Raw genomic sequence first — 18,462 nt, 5'->3', positions numbered from 1 at the left:
CTGGAAGGCACCATTCTCCCAACAGGATCTCCCTCTTGTCTGAGCTCCTCCCTAGGAAATGTCCAGCTTCCGGGGAAACCCGGACAGTCATTCCACAGCCAGGTTCCCAGAAGTTTAGAGGCAAAGGAAAGGCCTGAGTCTGAACTCGGAGGGGTGAGGTCACGGGACTCAGTCATTCTCCTTGTCCCAGGCAATGCTCCCCCAAGGCAGAGGGCTGGCCAGAGAAGGAAACCTGTGGAGTGGTCTGGGGGATGGGTCATGGGCAAACGGGGGCGGTAGCAATTCTCAGCTGCCAGGGAGAGCAGGGCAGGAGTTCAGAGCAGCAGCGAAAGCAGGCTGGTGTGTCTTTAAACCTCCGTTGGCTGCTTAGTCACAGCCCCCTTGCTTTGGGTGTGTCTTTGAGCGCTCCCTCCCTCTTAGGTCACTCTTTCAAAGCCTGGAATAAAAACCGCAGCCAACTTCCGAGGCGGCCTCATTGCCCAGCGGCCCCCAGCCTGTGACAGGTTCCATCCATTTTCCTTGCCCCCCCCGCTCCCCGCGACCCTCTTTAAGAGACGACTAGATCCCTCGGTTCCATCCCGCACACCATGGACAAGTGTTGGTGGCACGCAGCTTGGGGACTCTGCCTCTTGCAGCTGAGCCTGGCACAGCAGCACATCGGTGAGTGGCTCCTAGCCTGGGCAACCAGGATGCGAACGCAGAGTGTCCCGGGACTTCAGCAGGATGTCCCTGGGTTGAATAGCCCGGGTAGGGAATACAGTAAAGTGAGCTCAGCAAAGCAAAGCTCGGTTTGCGGTTACGCTGTTGGACAGTTTGTTATTGGGAAGCGCCGCTTTGGTGAAAGGAAAAAGAGAAAGGGAGAAGAAAGTTGGCTGGGCAGGTTGCCCGCCGCAGAATTTGGGCGAGGTCGCTGGCGCTTGTCGGAGCACATGGCTCAAAAGTAACTGTACTTTTGGATGCACGCAGCCGGTGTCAGGACTAACAGGCTCCGGTGCCCAGGGGCTCCCCCAAGCAGGGCTGGGCTTGCCGTGGGTGTCAGCGCAGAGGCAGGGACTGGGGCAGAGCTGGAGGGGAAACCTGTAGGGTAGTCCTCAAGGTGGCAGGGAGTGGCAAGCCAGAGGGTTGGCAATGATCTTTTCAGAAAGGAACCCCTGGAAACTAAAGAGAGTGAGTTCCGGGCTCAGACAGGTTTTTTTTGGGGGGGGGGGGCTCTTTCAGTCTGCTTTGGTCACCAACTGCTTTAACTTGTGGGAGCTTGAACCGGTTCTGTGTTGACGCTCTGAATGCCCAAGAGGTTCCAGCCTGGGCCAAGGAGGGCACATAAGGAAGCAATGATTAGACCAGCTGTCCAGTACTTGCAGCCCCTGGTTCTGCCAGTGCGGGCAAAGTTAAAGGGCAACACAGTTCCTATTCGCTGCCTGGCAGCTTCAGAGCAAGAGGGGACCTGTATCAGGGTAACACACAAGCATTAATGCAGAGACCATGATAAGCCATCTAAATGAGGTTGGTGGCTTTGGTGGTTGTGGAGGGGAGGAGTTAGGGTCAGGTATTCAATATGGCTCAATTCCAAACATTCCCTTCCTTTGTCTATATGTGAACAGATAATTCTACGAATGCTTTGTTTAACACCGGCACAGTTAATTTTTCTTTTAAGAAATGCCGGCTGGGTCATGAAGGCAGTTCAGCCTACAGTGAGCTCCTCTCAGCAAGAATTTATTAAAACTACTCGAGTGTGGGGGTGCTCAACCTGGGTATTTTGACATGCTAGGTGGAGACCATAAATTTTGAATTTTGATGCAGAAGTAATACAAGTAGTGTTAAGAATAGCCGCAGGACTCTATTAGTTCCCTTTACTACTGTGCCAAGCTCTATGTTAGATAGTTCACATTTCAAATATGATATCACATTTTATCCTCATGGTGATTTGGTGAGAAGTGTTAAGCTCTCTCTCTCTCTCTCTCTCTCTCTCTCTCTCTCTCTCTCTCTCCCTCTCTCTCTCTCTCTCTCTCTCTCTCTCTCTCTCTCTCTCTCTCTCTCTCTTTTTAACAGTAGGGAACAGAGGCTCAGAGAGGTGACTACTTCTGGTATTCACACAGCAAGGGGTGGAGTGGTGCGGGTGTGAACTCGGGTTCCTTAACCTCCAGAGCTTAGACTCTCAGGGGATATCTGAATGCATGTGCTGGACAAAAACAAAAAGGCATCAGGCAAAGAGTCGGTCTGGCCAGCAGAGGTTACAGCAGAGGCTTCCAGAGGGAACCAGAGCTCCAATGGAGCCCCTAGAAGGCAGAAACATTCAGGACATGTTGGGGAAGGGCAGAGAAAGCCCTGGACCTGGCCTCTCGGAAAAGGAGAAAGGTTGGACACCCACACCTTTTTTGCTGTGGCTGTATTTTCTTAGCCTATCTCCTGGCTGCTCTCAAAAGCCTACTCCCAGGTCCTTGGTCCTTCTGACCCCTGGGGAGACAGGTCCTAGAGATCAGCAGGCTCCCTCCTGCCTTGGGGTTTTTGCCTTCCTGTTGTATACATTTTGTGGCACCAGGAGAAGCAGGGCCACCGAGTGCCATAGTAGTGACTGCCTAGGACTGCTTTCATGCTTTTGTGAAATTTTTGGAAAGGAACCGAGACTCGAAAATGAGATCTGACCTAGAGGATGTGGGTCTGGGTAGGCAGAGGGAAGGAAAAAGGGCAGGGCGGAGAAAAGAGGCACCATTGTCCCCCCCCCCCCCTAATTCTAGGAGTGACTGGTTTAGGAAGATGGGGAAGATTTGAGACTGGGCAAAGTTTTGTGGGGCAGGGGTGCAGTGAGAGGAGAAACTGCCCAGAGTTGTGTCAGAAGACAAAAAGTAGAAGAGTGTCCCCAGATAAAGCAAGCAGCCCCAGGCACCCTGTGCGGTGGGGGCTCTGGTTAGAAGGCAGAGGGAAGGAGTCTCCATAGGCACATGTGTCCTTTCCTCCACACCCAGAGAACATTGCTAGGAAATTTCCCTTCCATTGTTGGGAAAGAGGAGTGCCTTTGAGCATCTTGGGGCTGACCCAGAGCCTTCTGGATCCCGCTTTCTGTTGGCATTTAGAGCCCTGGTGGAGTCTTCCCATGTGAAGAAGTACGGAAGTGAGCTTCATCCCCGCTGAAGTTAGACTTGGTCCATTCATTCAGTTATTCCCCTGCCCTCACAGGACACCCACTTCCTTCCAACGCAGGGATGAGCTGTCGGAGACTCAGGCAGCTGAGGGGAAAAGTTTCTATTTCTGCCAACTTCCCCCTACACAGGAGGGGACGCTGGACCACATGAAATTCTTGGTCTATGACAGATCTCCTTAAATTCATTCCAGAAAAATTTCCTGATTCACTGACCAAGACTCAGAGATGGGAACTTCAAAGATCATTTAGGGGGAAAAGGCCCTTCTTTTTCCCAAGAGGAAGCAGACTATAGGAGATAGGGATTGGTGATTTCCCCACCCACTCTGTTAGGGCGTAAGGATAACCCTAGAACTCTCCAGTCTCTGGAGAACTATGGGGGTCCCACCATCTCCCCTGAACAGCTGAGGGGAAGGGCCTGGCCAAAGGGGGTGTGGCATGATAATGTTTTAGCACCTTCAGTACGGCCTCCCTTCACACTCACCAGTTTTGTATTTTATGGCCCAATATACCCAGTTTGAGTTTAAGAATAATGAACACTAATTTCCCTAAGGGAAATTGATGCTCAAGAGGGATCCATCTTGTTTTAGGGCTTCTAATGCTTCCAGAACATCACTGAAAAGTTAGGAGTGCCCCATTTTAGAATCCTGGCAAGTTACTATTGCCACTCAACATCTGGAGTTCTTAAGAAGTCCCACCCACTGCTCAGATTCAGGTGGAGCTTTGTGGTAGGTTTTCTTACCTAGCCTTGCAATAGTCATACACATTAGTGCTTTCCTAACACCATTGTCTTGATAAAGAAATAGAGACTCAGAACTAATGGGACTCACCCAAGAACATAGAGGTAAAGTTGGAGTACCCCATCATCTAACATCACCCTCTCACCACCTTTGGAGGATTCCGGAAATAATGTGTTGTCTCTCACTGTTCCAGTCCCCTGTAGTCAGCAAAGTGATCATGAATGGCTTCTCTTGCCACCCTCTAGCAGACGGTAGGCTCTTGGCTGCTCTGCCTCGCCCTCCTCTGTCCCTGTCTCCGGGCTCAGCCACAGCTGTCAGGCACGCCAACCTTGTTATTTATTGCTGGAATAAGTCAGTTCCTTTATCGGAGTCCGGTTGCCCCTTTAGACATGCTCTCATTTGTAGGTTTGGCAAAAAGGGAGAGGTTGCTCCTTGCCCAAGAGACAAGTCAGGGCAACACCCTTTGCCTGCAAATTAAGAAAAGCCCACAGACACTCGCTCTCATGTTTCCCTCGCAGGCATTTCAGAAGCAATGACCCATAGAGAACCGCTTTTATGGACTCTTTGGACGGTTATACAGACCCCATTTGAGGGGAAGTCTTGAAATCCCAGGCAGTGGGTGGACATGGCTTTCTAGAGAAGTCACGGATCTTGAATCAAAATCCACTGAGAACCTCCAGGGGACATGTGGCCACTCAAGTCGGTAGACTCTGCCCCACTAATAAACAGGCAGTGGGGGAGGAGAGATGGTTTCCCCACCAGTCTGTCCTGGGGCTGGGGACAAGCTATGAGGTTTCATCAGTACCTCCATTTTAGCAACCCCACCCAGAGCGTGAGAGGGAAATCATCTTGTGAAAGAGCGAGCTGGAGCAGGTGGCAGCTACTTCCTGGCCCCGTGGAGTTTTCAAAGGGGATCTTCTCTACTTCAGAGAGAAATTCTTGGGGTTTGCACAACAAGAAGCTGATGACTCAATTTTTTTTGTACCTTTGCTTAAATGAAGACACACAAGCATTTTTTTTTTTAAAAAAAGAAGGTCCTTAAAATTGAGCCCACTTTTCACTCTCTTAGCGGGTAGAAATTTCTCTCAACAAGTACTCCTGGGGCTAGTGCAAAACTCAGTGACAGAGTATTTGTCTAGCGGGCATAAAGTCCCGAACTTAATCTTCAGAACTAAAAACAAAAACAAACCGAACAAACAAACAAAACCCATACTAGCTCCAAACTAGTCAGCAAGGGTTTGGGGAGCCAGGGCCGTTAGGCAGGAATGGGAAGACTGCCTTTGCCATTGGCCTTCTGCAGCTCCATACACTGCCCTGGTATCAGGGATTATATCTCAACCATTTTTGAGTTCCAAGACCTCAGGGCTGGCCCACAAAGAGGAGCAGAAATGTTAAACTGAAATAAGGTCTCAAATAGTGAAGAGTTCTCATGTATAGATGCTGCCTGGCACCCTGGAAGTGTAAGTGTGTTTATGTGTACGTGCCAGTGTGCTGACGGCTTTGCTATTGACCCGCGCAGGGTGAGGAGAAGGCTTGGCTGGCCAACTGCTTACAGTAGGACTCCTATGTCCTCTTCCCAAGCAGAGAGTCTGCCTGTCTGTGGTTTTGGTGGCTGCTGGCCCTGGGGCCAGTAGTATAAGGAGCAGGTTAGGGAATGGTTGGGTGAGAAGCGAGCTGGGTGCTGACACCAAACCCGCACGTAAACCTCAAAATGAAACACTGCCCAGTAATGGCTGGCTTTGTGAGTTGCTGGTCTGAGACTTGAGTCCTTGGGAAAGAGGCCCACACAACCTCTGACCCACACTTGCTTCTGGCAGGTGGCAGCAGGAGGGAGAGAGGCAGGAACACCTCCCAGAAGATTCTGGTATCTTCTACGACCTGCTATCCAAACTGACACTACTATACCCCCAAAGTGGCTAATCTGCAGGAAGCCTGGCAGCTAACAGGACACCCCGCCAGCTTCCTTTGCATGGAGCTTGCCCAGTATGAAGTTGCTCACAGCTAGGGCAGGTCCTACCTTCCCTGGGATCACTTTCCCTGAAATGTTCAGAGACAAACACGGGGATGAGGGGATGATAGTGTGGGGGCCAGACTCATAGAGCCAGAAACTCTATGTGGTTGGGGTGCACCAGCTGTCTGGGTGTGCCCTCCTGGGGGCAAGTGTCCCTCCTTTCTGCAAGTGTGGGCAGACAGATTCTAAGTGGGTGGGGATGGCTTGAGTCACCCAGGAGGAGATTTGCAAAACTCAGGTCTCAAGAATCTTCCTCAAGTCTTCAGCTTTTGAAAGTAAAGGTTAATTGCAAAACCCCAGGGAGGAGGCATCAGTCATCGGAGCAGTGATTTTTGAGCATCTGTACCTTTGACAACGGCTGGAAGTTCATGTGTGTTGAGAGCCCCTGCCCCTGCTGGTTGTAGGTTTACCAATGTTAATAATTGTAACAGAACTGAAGTCCTCTTTGTTTTCTGTACACTAACTTGTTTAAATTATACACCAATATCACAAAAACAGTTCTTTTATTATCCCTTTTCACACGAGGTAACTTGGCACAGAATTTAAGGAAGTGGGCCAAGGCCACGTGGTTGTAAAGTGTTGGGGGCTGAGATTCAAACCCAGGTCCTGTGAGTGCAGATGCCCATGGAGTCCAGAAGAGAGTGTCAGGTGCCCTGGGTCTGGAGTTACAGCCAACAGTGAGGCTGCATAGGATGCTTGGAACTGAACTCTGGTCCTCTAAAAGAGCAAAAGGTGCTCTTACCCTCTGAGCTATCTCTCTAGCCCCTTGGCTTTCATTTTAATACATGATGTCAGAGAGAGGACTGGGCTTGCCAAAAACGGGAGGGAAAAGATAACCTGATGAAAACTTTTCCCCATTCATTCTCTGAGTGGCTCACTTATTCTGATACCTGAAGGGGAGTCTAGTCCCTTTCTGGTGGTGAGGTGCTGGCGAGGTGTAGACTCGGTGAGGTAAATTAATGGATGGTGAGAGAGGATTGGTTCATAGTCTCTTCGTTACTTCTCCCCTGGGCGAAGGTGGACTTTGCTGACTGATATTTTTCCATAATCTAAGACTGTGGCTATGGATACAGAAAACCGAAGTGAGGACCAAATGAGTAGAAACAGTACACTTAATTCTTTGCTTAAGGGACTCTGCACCCAGGGTGGGGAGGAAGGTCACTGAGGAAAGAGTCTGCCAGGAATTAGGTTGTACACATTTAGGGCTTGGAGTAGTTAGCTCATAGGAGCCCTCCTTCCCAGCTCTGTGGTAAACCAAGTGACCTTGGATCAGTTTGGTGAAGCAGGTGACCATCGCTCAGGGAATAAGATCCTTTGCCCTGGGGCCCTCCGGCTTAGAAACAAGTCACCCAGGATGAGAAGTCACTTTGGGCACAAGTGACTTAGTGTGTAGGAAGGGCGGTAGGCCTCTGGCCCCATGACAGGAACTCATTCAGGATTCCCCATCTGTTTTAATGTCCTGTATCTCTTTACTTTCAATCAAGCAGGTCTGCAGTACCTCTCAAAAGCATCTACCCCAAGCCACGACCTAGGTGGCACTGTTCCTTACTTCATTTTTAAAAAGGATAATAGTGATACCTTTTTGCAAGTGTTCACTTCCCTAACTAATACGCAAGGGAGAAGAGTGGGTACATGCAGCTGGCGCTTGCCCTTGACAGTCATTTCACTACAATCCTGAGCCCATCTCTGTAGGTTCCAAAAGAAAAAAACATAGTATGCCAGGCACAGATGTTTGCACCCTGTCAGGAAAGCTAAGGCCAACAGAGATGAGTTCCAACTTGAAGCCTAGAGAGGACTATTTGCATCATTGTCATTTGTGTGGCTACTAGAGAGTCGTGGGGTCTCTCCACCAGACAAGGGAGGACATGGACTCAGGGCAGTCCAAAGAGTACAGGTCATGCATGCATGGGTGAGGTTGGAGAGGAAATCTGCCAACGGTTTGTCTTTGCACTGGATCTCTGTGATGGGGCTACTCCTTCTCATGACTCGCGAGAAGTCAGGCTCCTCCATTTAGCCACTCCTAAGTGCGCTCGCTTTCTCTGCTGTCCGCTAGTTGAACCTCCTGATCATTCATTAAAAATCCACTTAGGATGATGGTTCAGTCAGTAGAACGCTTGCCTGGAAAACACAAGGCTCTAAGCCTAGTCCTCAGCTTTCTCGTGAAAAGCCAGGAGTGGCAGTGCACACTTACAGTCCCCAATGCCGGGAAGACAAGATCTCTGGGGGTCTCGGGTGGTCAACCAAGTCTATTCGACAACTCCAGGCCAGTGGGAGAGCCTCTCTCCAAAAAGCAGGGTGCAGCACTTCCAAGAAACGACGTGAGGCTGTCTTCCTGTTTCCATGTGCACATGCACTGAACACACAGAAACATGCACATACATTACGTGGGTGTGCAATATGCATAAAATAATAAGACTTAATTTAAAAAGAAGCAAAAGGAATGCTCTTTAACTGTAGCTGCGTATCTTCAAAGCTCCTGACGGAAAACTCATGCCTCATGAACATGTCTGCAGATACTGCAGCTCCCCGCTATGACATATTTCCCCAACTACAGTAAGCTCTCATTAAATATTTAGACAGTTAACACAATAAAATTCCCAGAGTTAATCTGGAAGAAATCACCATCAATAACTATTTGAGATCCTTTTGGTAAGTTCTGGTTATCTTATTTTCAACTTTGCCTTTTCTTTTCTGCCCATAGGACCCCCACCCCCACCATCCTACCCAAACCCCACGCCTCCCAGGGTGTCTTGCAGCAAATCTCAAACTCCTTGAAGTTTCTTTTCTGGGCAGCCTCTTCATCTTAAGTGGACCTTTCTTAAGGTTTAATGTGTTGGGCAAGGCCAGGAGGATAAAAAACCCATTAGGTTTTGTCTAGTAGAGTAGGCCTCTTGGTTTCCTTTAGGTCTTCCTTAGGGTTTCTCAGCACTGAAACCCTGTTCTCAGCAACACTCTGAGTAGAGATGTTGGCTTTTTGGTCCCTGTGTTAAAAAATGTGTGGTGGGGTAGAGAGAATGAGTATTGTTTCTTCCCACTGATGGGTTCCAGATCAAGGAGCTTCTCTATGTAACCAGACATTTGTTGCTGGAGTTTGTCTTGGGAGGAGGTGGTGGTGTTGGAGACCTCATGGCTGAGAAACAAGAGAGATTTGAGATTTTGGTTCTCTCTCTCTCTCTCTCTCTCTCTCTCTCTCTCTCTCTCTCTCTCTCTCTCTCTCTCTCTCCCAAGTTGAGCTCAGGCAGTTGTGCCTAGAATAAGATCCACGGCATACAGAAGTGCCCCCAGTACAGAAATGAGTCTTCTCTTTTGTTCCGGGGACTTCTTCACTCATCAATGCTTCCCCCACACTCTCCTCACACTTGCCATGTGTGAAAGGAGAGACATGACTCTAGGGGACCTCCACAGTCCATTCCAGAACTCCCGCTCTGTAAGGTCATCACTCTGAGTTCACTGATACCCATGCTTCATAAAACTCGAAGGAAACAAAAACACTACTATAATACTAAACTCGTACAGTCCTGAAAAGTGGTGCCCAGTGTAGATTAAATGTCAGAAGTGAATTATTAATCCATGCCAGAAAAAAGCACAATGACCCAGCTGCACTTCATAAACACCAGCAGGCAACAGTAACTCCTAGGGACAAGGTGCTTCCCTCCTTGTGCGCCACCAAATTCTCCCTCCTCTTGCAAGTGGGCACGTGCAGTGGTCCAGGACAGAGAAGTTAGCAGTGCCTCCAAGGCTCACGGCTTCCACTGAAGAAAACAAGCCCTGGGACCATGGGCAGGATGGAAACACTCCTTGCTGCAAGTGATGATTCAAACAATATTGTCCCAAAGGGCTTGGAAATCCAACTTCCGAAGAGAAGAAACAACTATGTCCTTTGCTCTCAGAGCTTCGTGAGCATTCTGGGTTTCTCAGTCTCCCTCGAGGAGCCTTTGCAGCATGTCACTGCAAAATGATCCATGAACTCAGTAAAACACGCACTATAATACATGCACATATTGGCTGAAACGGTGGCTCAGAGGTTAAGAGCAGTGGCTGCTCTTCCAGAGGACCCAGGTTCTTTTCTCAGTACCACATGCTAGCTCACAACTGTCAGTTAAGTAGTTCTAGCTCCAAGCGCTCTGAGGGTACCAAGCTCAGGTATGGTACATAGACACACATTCAGGCAAATCACCCATACACATAAAGTGAAATGATGATAATAACATATATGCACACCTTACACATATTATACATGTATATAAAATACAAACTTAAGTAAGGCACTGTACAACGCAGTTCACTGTTTCTACCAAGAGATTCCTAGATCTTTGTTAATTTTTTTCTTCTTATCAATCCAGAGAAATTATTGCTCAGTGGGGGAAAAAAAAAGAAATCACAAATACTGTGTTATGGCAGAGGTTTTCAAAGTGGCTCAGAGGTTGAATACTCAGTCTGCTTCCAGCCCTCTACCGGTCACTGAAGATTTTCAGTCTGGCTGCCCCTTTCTGCTTGTCCCCAGCTCATACCCATCTGGAATGCACCAACCACTGGTAGCTGTTGACCATGGCTCTGCCGTCTGTACTTCCAACCAGTCACACAGACTTTGTGTTACTCTAGGAGAAGTGGGAACCCACGTGCAGACAGCAGACAGCTCTTCGCCTCGGTCCCAGAACGACTGTGGGCATGGTCCTTCCTTTATCATTGTTTCTGTTTCCTCGGCTATAGAAAACCGAGGTGACAAACCACACTTCATTCTAGTGAGCTGTGCAATTGACAACTGGAAAGAAGGGTGGCATCAGTCACAGGTTGGTTTCTGTTCGTGTGACATTTATTACTGATCATAGAGGCTGCCTGGGGTTCTGTGTTTAAAAGCACAATCTGTACACAAAGAATGCTGTGATCTGTTAGTGATGTCTGCGGTAGACAGAGAGGATTGGCTCCCCCTTGTCACATCAGTGTCACTATGCTAGAGCACCAGGCTTCTCTAGATTATGTTTGTGAAAGTCGTGTATGATCTCCTGCGTGTTTCGCCAGTCTTGAGCCTACATAAGGAGCCACACTGGTGATCCCGCCCCCTTCCAGAACAGTATAAAAATAGTCTTTTACCCCAGAGGACAGGTTCAGTGACTTGTGCCTTCTCTTTTGATTCATGCTCATTCTGTTTTCCCATCACCCCATGTCAAGCTAGATGCTTGGAGCCAGGAATCTCCTGTTTGAACCAAGGCCAGACTTCCTGGCAAAGGGCCCTTCCTTCACATCACCTCCATCTGCAAACTGAGAAGACAAAAAAAGCGATGCCTCACCCATGAGGGTGATAGGAGAAATAACTGGCTAATGGGAGGAGAGCCTTTGAAGATGAAAGGGTTGTACGTGATGTTAATTACAACTTTTATCAGCCCGGGAGCCTCTGCATTCTCAGCTGCCACCGGGCACTCCTCTGTGTGTCCCGAATCTAAAAGCAGCGGCAGCATTCCAGACTGCCCCAGCGCATGGCATCCAAGTCATGAAAGCTGAATTCTAGGCTCGGCCTAGCCAACCCTCTCTGGCCACTCAAATTTCCCACTACTCATCCCCAAGGGAAAAAGTAGACTCACTACCTGGGCAGGTAAGATAAGATAGAACCGAGGTATCAACAAAAGGCTCCGTGGAGAGTCTATTAGAAATAGCCCCTAGGTAAGATTAGGACGCTCTGCTCTAATTCCCAACCTGTGAAAGCCTAATTGTGTGACCTTGGGCTATGGGCTTTATCTGTCCAATACTGTGTGAACCACCTAGGATAATAATTCCTCTGCCTCCCCTTGACCTCTGCACCTTCCCTTGCTGCTGTGAAAGTAGGTTTGTTTTTGGTGTTTTTCCTCCCTGGTCAGGCTGAAGCACGTGAATACAACTACAGGGTGCTATTATTACCTGGGCTAACTTTCGCCTTTATCTCTGTCTCCTGTTGCTGGTTGACCCCAGCCGTTGAAACAATATTCTTCGGAATGCTCACCAATCTTCTCAGAGCTTGCACTTCTTCTTATCTAAGAGGGCTCCGTATTGGCTCAGGCTTTCTAGTTCTGCCGTTTCCCGAGGCATGAGAATGAATCTCGGCTGGCAGAGCACTGTGGTGTGGGGCCCGATGCTTTTGGTGGAGTAACTCAATCACAGCACTGGAGACAGGCGAGAGAGGTGTTGTCTGATTTTCTAGTACTGAGAGTCAACTTGAAAGGTGCAAGCTAAACCGGGTCCCCACAGAAGCACCAAAATATGGCTTAGAAGATGGAGAAATGCAGAAAGAGAAGGAAGACGCTAACAGAGAAGTTACTGTGGCCTAGACACCGCAAGCCAAAGATGCTACCATCTTAGAAGGAAGTGCTGGAAAGTATGTAGGCCCCTTGTCTTTAATATCTAAAGGAAGGAAACCTCAAGGATTCAAGTGACTTTCCCAAAGTCACACAATCAGCTAGTTAAACCCAGGCCTTCCGACTCCTAGGCAAATCTTTTTCCATTTCTCCTCTTTGAAATAATAGAAGAGTTTATTAAACACTGTATGACTGCTCTCATACAGAATACCTGGACTATAAACAGGGAGGAAGCCACGATAGGGAATGGTGTAGGTGACTATACTCTTTGGGGACTATTGCTGTGTTAGAGCTGTTCACTTTCTTGCTTCTCTTATTTGGTGTGTTTTGGATCTTTTCTCACTTATGGGGCAACTGAAACAAAAGACCCAGAGCAACCTAGCCTGACCTGTGGGATTCTGAGAAAAGTTGATGGTCATATGTTCTGTGGGTTGTGTCAACAAGATGTGTGAAACTATAGTATCTGCTAGACAGTGAGGACGTGACTTGAGATGCAAAGCACAGTCTTGTCAGTACTTCCTGAAAGCAACTGTGTCTGAGAGACAGACACTAAACAAAGATGAGCCCTTATTTAATTACATGTGTCCTGTGTTATGGAAGAGACACCCACAATCTAGTGAAGGCATATACAAAGGGGATCCCATCTGTTCCGAGCCTCTTGAGCCCATAAGTGACCAGCATTAACTATGTTTGCAGAATTAACTGTGTTTGCAGCATTCCTTGTTTTTTTGGGGTCCCTTTTTGTTGGATTTCTCAGAACCCCACTAGCTCTGTGTGAAAAACATGATCTGATTAGTGTGGTCAAAGTTCCCTGTAGTGATATGAGCTAAACCAAGCCTCCTTTGGCGGCCTCCCTTTTGGGTTGTATAAAAGTTCTCCAGATACGGATGCTTCTTGGTAATCATATCTGTATATGCAATACACATATCTCTGCAATAGCCCATGGCAGAAGGGAATCAGGGGAATCTAAGAAGTGACTTGAACTTTTAGAAGCATGTGTCAGAGTGGCAAAGGAAGGCAAATTCTGAAGAAACAGAAGGTTAAAAAAAAAACTTACCAAATGGTATAGGCATCACCTGCTCCAAATGGCCTATTGTCGGCCACTGTATCCAATCCAAGAAAGAAACGCAAAGAGCATCTGCCCCATCGTGATGACAGCATTCTCCTTATCCTCTCTTCCTCAGATGCATCTCCTTTGGCAGGTGAGATAGGGATGTGTTACCACTATCACAACCCACCAGAAGCTACACCCCATCGAGGCAGCAAAGCACATGCTTGTTATCCACCGCCTGTATCTGGATCCATACTTGTCAGGCATCCAGGCAGGCATCTCTGTGAATAACTCCCCCCACAGTAGGAAACATGGGAGCAGGTGACCTCAGGAGCGCGGTGATATTGCCAAGACTCATGGCACTCTTTTCCTAACTGTGCACTGCTATGCTTGTTGTCTTCTGACAGCCGTTGGTCTTCCTCATGCTGCCCAAATGACACCCACAGCTCCAAGCATAAAAACTATGCCAGTGTTCATCAGCAGAAGGGATGCTTTAGTCACAAACACCTCTCTTTTAAAATGGAGAAACACCTTTCCCAGAGGGCTTTGGTGGACTCCTCTTTTCTTTCATTGGACCAATGGGATCACATGACGGGCAAGGAAACTCAGGCCACCGTGATTGACTTAAGCCCAATCATGATCCATCCATTAGAGATGGGAATCTGGTCCTTCCCCCTCCAGCACAAGTTCTAGATTTCTGTGCAGATTTGAATTCAGTTAGATCTATATTGCCATTGCAGCAATGTCTGATGTGATGTGTCTTAGCAATGTCTGCTATGATGTGTAAGGCCCCAGAGAGTATCTACCAATCTGGTAGACATATGATTTGAGACTCAATATAAGATGAAGTCAGAGACACAAAGCTAACTTCTTATTTTGCTGAGCCACACCCTCCAGCTTTTTTTTTCTGAAAAGCTGCACCTCATAGTGAGGCTTTGTGGGAGATTCATCACAATTTGAGGTCTAGGTTTTTTCTCAATCCCAGTAGCTTCAAATGTATCCTTTCTTCTCTTCCATAAAAGGAGACACCATTGAGGAATAATATTAAACTTGTTATAACTGATAAGCAATAGCTCCTGGGCTCCTCTTTTGCATGCTTGAGCACCTTATTACCAGAAACTTACGACTTGCAACCCATCTCTGCGCTGCAGAAGCTGCCCCCACACGAGGACCACTTCTCTGTAGTGATCCATTAAAAGAGAATTACCCTGACCTTGGATGCGCATCTATTCCTGTAAGCTCAGAGATGATGACTCCCAAGGGAGATGGCAGGCTTCGCCTTCCTATTACATTTTTCCACTGGAGTGTTTTAATGTGCGTGAAGTGTTTTCAGCTCTATTATCTTGTCCAGCATTCACATTAACTTCGTGGTTAGCATTATTATACTTTTTTCCCTAACCGTAGTAAAGTTTTAATGATTTTTCCTAAACTCACTACAAGTCAAGGTCAGAGCTAATTGGTGTACTCTGAGGATTAGAATCCGAGATTATACCTCCAGAACTCATGTCTGTGTCTCCATTCTGCATGATTTAGCTTTAGAGAGAGGACTTCAGGATTTAAAATTTTTGTTGACTATCTCATATGTGCATATAATGATTTTGAGTCATTTTTACCCCCCTGCCCCCCCCGTTCCCTCCTCTCATTCCTATTTTGTCTTCTGCTGAAGTCTTTCTTCTTCCTACTGAGTCCCCTGTTGCTCTCAAGTCTGTTTTTGTACGTGACTTGCGGAATTTAGTTATAGTCGCTCACATGAGCATGGTTGGGAGATTATTTACTGGGACAGCAGCAACTTGTGAGTGGCTATACCACAGAAGAAAGTAACTCTGTCTCCCAGCAACCACGGACTGCTGATAGTTCCTTAGGGAGGGGCAGGGCCACGTTATCATCTGCTCTATCCATGATGAAATGCTGGCAGGCCCAGTCTTGTGCAGCTAACCACAGACACATGAGCTAACGAGAGTTACAGTCACATGATGTCCAGGGCATCATTTTGCTGCACATATCCCCATCCCCCCACCCCCAAGCTCTTACATTCTTTCCTTGTCGTGGTGAGTTTCCATTCTTTTTTGACCAAGTAAATAAAGTTCAAGGATTTATGACCCTATCCAAGGATGTTTAACGATGGTCATCGCAGATGTGATTGTTTTGTACAAAGGAAAGAGACCGGGTTTTGCTCTATCTAGTGATGAAGGAAATGGGTTCTCTTGAGCCAGCATGACTTATGCTTTATTTTGAGGTGAATTTCCTGACCGTGCACCTTGCAGCTTGGTTAATTAGTTCCCAGTGCATCCTTTTGTTCCCAGCTGAGACTACATTCAGTAGGAGCTGGCAGAGCCAAGGCTTGCAGCTAGAACGAGCTCTTGGATCCCACCACACCTTGTGTTTCTCTCATGACTCATTGAGCTTGGGGTTGACTTGTCTAAGGTCTGGCTTCTCCACTGGGCCATAGCTTCTGCTGGGATTGTGACGGCATGTGACCTGTTTATTTGTCCTGACCCCAGTAACACAGCTCCCAGCATACAGAATCACTAGAAGAATCCCTGTTGAGTGAATGAGATTTTGAATTCCCTTCTCTGAACGCTTGTGATTTACTTTAGTCTTAGAGAGGTTTGGGTGAGATTATGGTTAGACATGGTGAGTTTAGGCTAAGTTTGAAGTTCAGTTTTTGAAAAATTCATTTCTCTCTCTATGATCTCTCTTGCTATGAGTCTACCACCATATCTGTCAGTCATATAATTAATAGCATCTTTTAAAACTGTTTCCACATTCTCTCTCTCTCTCTCTCTCTCTCTCTCTCTCTCTCTCTCTCTCACACACACACACACACACACACACACACACACACACACACACACACACACACAAGCGATTAAGAGAAGGAAGCTCATCAAGAAGGCTGGCTTTTCCCTCCAACCTTCTTTTTTCTGGCTTTGTGTCACCCCAGTTCCCTCAGTCCTTGCGTGAGTGGGATCATTCAAGAGATTCTCTTCCGGGGTTTCCTGCAAGCGTGCCACAGGGGAATCTGCATGTGGGTAGCATCTGACCACTTAAGACAGATGTGAAAGACAGAGGAAAAGCATTCCTCTTCTAGAAACAGGGCGGTTGGCTGAGGTTTGCAGAAGCAAGCTGTGGATACTTCGAAGCCCTCTTGTTGGAGCAGAAAAGAAGTCCCCAAAGGTTCTCTTCAGGTCTGCGTTTGGAGCAGTTAGTTTTTCCTCCTTTCAAACAAGCAAGCACCATTAGGTAATCCCCAGGCTTCCTTCAGCTGTTGTCTCATGGTATGGGAAAAGTGCCCTATTAAGTGTGTGAGCTTCCTGTTTCTGCTTTTGGAGTGCTACAGTCATTGGCCACTTCTGGATTCTGCATTGTTTGCATTGTTGAAAACTTTGGAAAACTCATCTGGTTTCTCCAAACAAGTTTCCCAGCCCCTCTGGAAGACATCAGAAACAGGCCCCGGCTTCATTCCGGCGGCCACGGAGCAATGTCTCTTAAAGCCAGACGTTTTATCTTTTTCTAAAGTCTGGAACAGAAAATGTTTACTCCAGACCACATAGTTAAGTCTGGACTGCCAGGCTCATCCGTTGTCATGCATACTCAGGAAGCAATGTGGGTCCTGGCATCACGGCTGGATTCGAGTTCTGCTGCCGCCTTCAGTGGTGCCCTTACCTTCTCTGCCCCGTTTTTCTCATCTCTGAAACATAATTTTAACTCCAGTGGCTTAAGGACTGATGTGATGCTGTGCATGAAGCCCTTGATAGAATTCCTGGCATGGAACAAGCATTCAACAGCAATAATTATGATCATTGTTATGATCCTAAGGATTCTAGGCTTCTCTCTACTCCATTCAGCCCCGACTGTGCTCCTGGCACATTTGAGGAACACTTCCAACTGCCCTCGGAAAAATTTTTATTCCCTTTCTGAGCATAACGTTAGCCAACAATTTCTTGTTTCGTTTGGTGAGGTCAGAACCTCAGAGTGCTGACACCCGCACGGGCTTACTGGAACACTCTCTGAGCAAACGAAGCAGGCAAGCTGTGAGGTTCCAGGAACCTTAGCTGTAGCTGGCAAAAGCAAAGTGGGAAGCAGTCTTTGGGTCCTGTCTTTACTTGCAAAATTATAGTCAATCGCACAGGCTGCCTGTCTCAGCAGGAGCATCCGTTCCTGCCTCTTGTTCTTCCAGTTGCTGGGAGGGCTGGAGGAGTGGCATTTGAGCGCACGTGTGAGTGCGTGTGTGCGTGTGTGCGTGCGTGTGTGTGTGTGTGTGTGTGTGTGTGTGTGTGTGCATGGTGTGAGCATGGGATGTGAGCATGCATGTTGAGGCCAGAAGTTGATGCCTTTGTCTTCCTGCTTTGAGATAAGGTCTCTTAGGAAAGCTGGATCTCACTGATTTGGTGAGCGAGCTGACCAGTGAGTTTCAGAGATTTCCCCCATCCCTCCCCCAAGACTGGGGTTGCAGGCACAGGCCTCCCTCAACACTTACTAGTTGGAATCTTTGAAGTCTGACCTCAGTTTCTCGTGCTTGTGTGGCAACCACGTTACCTGCTGAGCCGTCCCTAGAAAGGCCTCTTTGCAATGCTGTTCTGTGTCTCACAGCACTCAGGAGCCTGTAGGGGGTAGCTTAACATGATAGCTGCCTGCTGCTGGAGTTTCTCCCGGCCCACACCCTTCCCACAAGTCCCAGCTTGGGGGCCAGTTTCTGAGTGCGTAGAGTAAATGCCTATCTGCCTGTTGTTGGGATGTTCAATTCTTTAACCTCCAAAAAACACCTGTAATTGCCTCTAACTGCTTAGTTCTGCTCTCCTCCAAAAGCCACTCCTAGACACACCCCAAAAATGAGCAAGGCTTTTACACCTTTTAATGGGAGTGTTTGTGTTTGAGTCAGCTTCCCATCTTCCTTTTAGCTCATGAAAGTTTGGCTCGTTTCTTTTAGACTGTTGTTTAGAATGAAACAACAGATTATCAAAGCAGAGATGACTTTCCATTGTATAAAGAGATAAGAGACTCAGAGTTTAGCTTTCTTTTGTGTCTGGGGGGTCAAGGCCAGGTGCCTACAGCTTTCTCTTCCTGGTGGAAGAGGACTTTACCGAGTAGGTACTATGGTCTACTCCTTTGCTGGCAATTTGCATGTGTCTATTCATTGTCTTACACCATCTATTTTTTCCTGAGTAAATATATAGTAAATAAACGAGTAACAAAAT

At 47.6% G+C, this 18,462-nt stretch overlaps 1 protein-coding gene across 6 annotated transcripts in view; it reads left to right on the top strand.

Moving 5' to 3' along the window:
* The first annotated feature begins 404 nt into the window (after nucleotides 1-404).
* Nucleotides 405-18,462, top strand: part of Cd44 (CD44 molecule (IN blood group)) — an 83,561-nt gene continuing 65,503 nt past the window's right edge. For 4 of the 6 annotated variants that reach the window (XM_075961547.1, XM_075961544.1, XM_075961545.1 and 1 more), the window contains exon 1: nucleotides 421-660. In XM_075961547.1, the coding sequence (XP_075817662.1) occupies nucleotides 588-660 (73 nt within the window). In that variant the 5' untranslated portion in view covers nucleotides 421-587. Of the gene's footprint in view, nucleotides 661-18,462 lie in introns of all 6 variants that reach the window. The other 2 variants (XM_075961550.1, XM_075961549.1) reach the window with 2 other exon arrangements.

This window comes from Microtus pennsylvanicus, chromosome 2, assembly GCF_037038515.1.
Source record: "Microtus pennsylvanicus isolate mMicPen1 chromosome 2, mMicPen1.hap1, whole genome shotgun sequence".
NCBI classification, from domain to species: Eukaryota; Metazoa; Chordata; class Mammalia; order Rodentia; family Cricetidae; genus Microtus; species Microtus pennsylvanicus.
This window is presented reverse-complemented; position numbering and strand designations above follow the sequence as displayed.